The 4569-nt window shown below is 45.0% G+C and overlaps 1 protein-coding gene across 1 annotated transcript; it reads right to left on the bottom strand.

Annotated features, from left to right (window-relative positions):
• Positions 1–2221: 2221 nt before the first annotated feature.
• Positions 2222–2485, bottom strand: FIBRA_09287 (uncharacterized protein; the record flags this gene model as incomplete). The annotated part of the gene is made up of 2 exons (XM_012321604.1): positions 2222–2323; positions 2387–2485. The coding sequence occupies 2 exons, from the start codon at positions 2483–2485 to the stop codon at positions 2222–2224; spliced, it is 201 nt and encodes a 66-aa protein (XP_012176994.1).
• Positions 2486–4569: the final 2084 nt, after the last annotated feature.

A 4569-nucleotide genomic window follows, 5' to 3' on the forward strand; every position in this document is an offset into this window, starting at 1 on the left:
TCAGCTAAGCGCTGTAGACAAGATAGACGCCATGAAATTCTGTGACACAGACATAGAAAATGACATCTGCAGAATTGTGACAGTCAATTTACAGGCCTCAGAGAAAAGTTGCACTACTGTTGCAATTTTATTTTGCTCTCAGTATTGCTCAATTCTTGACATACTGAACCTATGAAATATACATATGTACTTTCAAACATTCTGCATCAACTGGCAAAAAATCCAAGACATTCTGGTAAAATTTGCACTATAGGGAGCCCAGATACTGAAAAAGTCGCATTGCTGGTGCAATGATAGTAGCAGAGGAGACTCACCATGATTGGACCCCACATGCAATGACCACCACGCACTTCGTTGTGCTATATCCAATATGCGAACTCAGCTCTATGCACTCCACGTTGACGATATACTCGAAGAGAATGGTCTACCGAGACGATAAAAAGTTGTGTCAACGGATCTTGAACAGATGGATAGGTGTTGTCAGAGAGACTCGTCGCCAACCAAGCCCTCGCTTCGGCATCGACCGACCGGGAACATCCGAGAACTCTATTTCTCCCTCGGCCTCCTCGTTCCTGGGACATACCCCGCAGTCGCACTATTCCAGTCTGCTTATGAGAAGGACTACTAAGTACTGAGATTTAGAGGATCTAGAAAGACTCAAATTCAGCGCATCTTCTCGAGCAAGCTATCCGATGATGAGCTCGAGGAGGGGATAGAGAAGGTCTACTTTCTGGAAGTCCGCACTTTCATCGGATTCCCAGGAATTTTTGACGTCGCTCTTCTTGGTGCTAAATCTTCTCACTCTGTAGTAAGTCATTAATTAAGAACTGTACCGAACGTAAAGATACTTACATTCAGACAGGAAACGCATAGAAACCGACATTCAAAATCCAGTTGGATATGATGTGTAGATGTTTCGCTCCCACTGACATTGCCAGTTCGCTGGAGTAATGATATCTCCAAATGAGGCGACAAATTACAAATTCAGATTCGGCCGCAGTTATCAACACTTGTGACAGAGACGCACGGAATGGATTCTCGCTGTTGCTGTGCGCATTGAAAACATCTGATCCTCAACTTGACCACGACAGCGTAAATCTGCTCGGTGGAATATGACTGTCGTGTCAAAATATGTCAAAACAGTGTGTCACTTGTTCTGTCATTCAAGGATCACCTCGCGGTACAGTACGACCTAGAGGACGCCAAGACGTCCAAGGGGAACAATTTCGACGCAGTCAATGATAATCAACGCATTGTGGCCACCAGGCTATACTGTATTCAAGTCATCAATTCGGATCCAATGCTGTTAGGTATTTAGATGCGTATCTGTCTACAATGATTGTTGGACCTATCGAGTTGCATATTATAACAACTGCCTGGATCCGGAAGTCGTATCAACTGTCACCGTTTTCCGAAGCCATGCGGCGGCTTGTGAACTTCTCAGCTCACTCCACTGGGAGATATTGAGATTCTTGGATAACTCATAGTGTCAACCTTCGCTATTCACCATTGAAGGGACCAAATCTGCTCGGAGTCTGCAGTCCCTCCTGCGTGTAGAATGTCTCTTCCTCGACTGTACGTAGACATTCCTCACTTTCCAGACGGTCATTTCTATTAAGATTTTTTGCGTACAGTCGGGTCAGTGCAGTGGTGCTCTGACACTTGACTCGTGTCTATCCATTAGAGCACACTTGCTGAGATGACGCTATGGCTATCAACTTTGCGTGCATCTATTTCCGGTGGCGCACTGGGGCCAGCGTCTGAAACTTGGCGCTCACGATCGTTGTTACATGTTGAACGTTGGATGTTCATATCTCCTCCTTACCCCGCTCAGGGATATCATAAGCCGCTCGATCTTGTTTATGCTCACTCAGCTCATAATAAAGTCAGTGCGCATTACGAGGGAATGTGCGCGTTTCAGAGCAGATCATATCAAGCTACAACATGACTTTCGGGAATCCAGATGCCGGATTTTAAAATCCGTCTGGTTTTTGGCATAGCATACGAAACGTTTTTGTCCTTATTCTTACATAAATGGGCTGAATCTCCCTGTTATGAGATGTGAGACCGATGGTGCCATTCGCCACTTTATGGTGTGCTCGAGCCTTTTTCATATATCCACACAAACGTCTAGTCCGTATAACATACACCAGGACACCGACAAATCCCACAGATACTAGACCTCATTCTCTGATTACTCCTACAATTTTTTGTGAGTGTTTCAATCCGGGATGAGTCGGTATGTCATCATCATAGAGTATGATACATACGCGTTCGTGTTGTACGCGAACTGTCGTACAGAGTGGTCATGCACATCCGTCGGCTACGAAACATGTTAGACCAAAAGCGAAGGTCTTCAATTTTTAAACTAGATGTACTCACGAACTTCAGCATCGTCAGAAGTCACGAAACACGGTTCTGCTTCAGCGTTCATCGCAAATGCAGCGACAACGATGATAGTGAAAATAAATTTGAAGAGTGACATGGTAGTTTGGAAGGATTATGAGGCTGGGATGCGGTTCACCTATAACTCGACCTTTTATAAAGCCTCTTTCGAGTATTACATGAGTCTTTCTAGTGGATCTAAGGGCAGATGTTTCAACAAAATGGTTCCTTGATGGAAGCGTACTGTTTCTCGCACGCATGCATTCCAGGTGTATTCACGACAAAGGATGTCTTTCGCAAACATTGAAATCGGATGAGCGCGCAAACCATGTCGCGCAATGAAGTCAATTCACGTACGTTTCTATCAGCTATAGTCTGACATGATGACAGCGAGGTAAGATCTGCAAACACGCCTTTCGCGTGATGAAAGCATGACGCGGACTGACAGATGGAGCGATGTACAAATAGTATGGCATATCACGGCAGAACTCAAATAAATGTTCATCATGCTTGTCAATAAAGATAGGCGCAAAGGTCAGGATTTTTACTGTGCGCATAGACATGAAGCCGCGTCAAATTTCATCTGGTTGCATCACGTCTTATAAGCTGAGTAGTACACGACCTGTCAGAGAAATTCACTATACTTGTCAAGCATTCTCAACTCGTATGCCGATATCTTATTTCTTTTGTTCAGAACTTTGGGGACTTCGACAGTACAACTCGTATTACGACGTGCGAGTAAAGGGTAATCTCATTGCCAAAACAATGGAAGCGGGGAAAAATTTGTAATGAACTCACTCAAACTGTAACAGCTAAATTGTGGAATTCTGTGTGATGCAGATGGCTTGGATGCAAAATCAGACTCCAGTTGAAACACACATATAATGCATACATACCAGAAGCGGGTAGGTCCTTGTTCTGCCATCATTCCGGGTCGCAATTTTCCTCACCAATTGGTGCCTCGCAAGATAACTAAATTGTGATCACTTCCTCTGTTGCACATGCGAATATTCTATACCGGTCTTGGGCGATCTCCTCCCTTACTTCGATGGTGTCGATTTTGGTGAGGCGCGGAGGGCGTGTCTTACAATTGAGCACGCGCGCGTCCAGTAGAATAGAGGCGCTCAAGCGATAAAGACTAAGCATGAAAGGCCTCTAAGTCGTCGAAAAGGACGACACCGGTTCAGCTATCACATGAAGCTCACACGCCTCTATCCCGAGGTCGATTGCTCAGAATTTAATAATTGGAGTGACCTGATAAAAGAGACATTCAGATATGAAGCAGCTCTGACCAAGACGTATGTATGCTGACCGTGTTACTATTTGAATATGTCTGTCTTCTGGGACGACCGTTCTACTGTGACTCATGTGTGCACGGTCACTCCGGAAGACTCTTTCGTTGTCTGCGGAGTCAACCCGTACAACTAGCATCGACCAGCTGTTCAATTTCCTCTGTACTAGAGGAGATTGTCGGAGAATGTTGGCGAATCACATGAATTGACAAGGTCGACGAAGACGATGCATATTTTGTCGGATAAGGGGAACATACGGGCGCGTCATCATCCCCATTCCAACGCGTAGTACTCGGCGATATACGGAACGAGACCTGGTAATGAACATTCTAAAAGACTAAAGAACAGTGCTCAGCTATCTCAAAACCCACGGGTAGCATATGCCAGATGCTCACCTTGAAGCAAGATGTTTTGGCCCACAACGTGAGCGACTCGTGGGTATATGGGAGTATCACACGGGTTATTGATTCAAATCAACTTATAATTGGGACGTCAATTTACTATGCCGTTTCAGCTGCCATCTCCATGGGTCTTAGCAAGTATGAGTATCATCGGGTATGTACATTACTTATCTGACCTTCGTTTTGCGACCTTCGACGTCTTAGAATTTTGCTCCGAGAAATACTGAAGCTCAGACTGAGTCTCGATCTGCCTTCGACCGTTCGCGACACATTGCCACGGACATAAGTGTCAAAGTGAGCTCATGGTTGGCTGCCCACCAGTACTGTCTGATCTCTAACCAGAGCGCCAATAATAACAGCATGAGATACATTATTATACAGTTATACTACTCTTCTCGGACTCAATTCCATTGCGCACCCCACTCGAGCCACTTCTCTTGCTCCTCCTCCAATTTATCATAGAGCTTTCCCCAGTCTTTACAAACCAAACT

The sequence above is a fragment of the Fibroporia radiculosa genome (assembly GCF_000313525.1).
Source record: "Fibroporia radiculosa TFFH 294 genomic supercontigs, scaffold22839, whole genome shotgun sequence".
Taxonomy (NCBI): domain Eukaryota; kingdom Fungi; phylum Basidiomycota; class Agaricomycetes; order Polyporales; family Fibroporiaceae; genus Fibroporia; species Fibroporia radiculosa.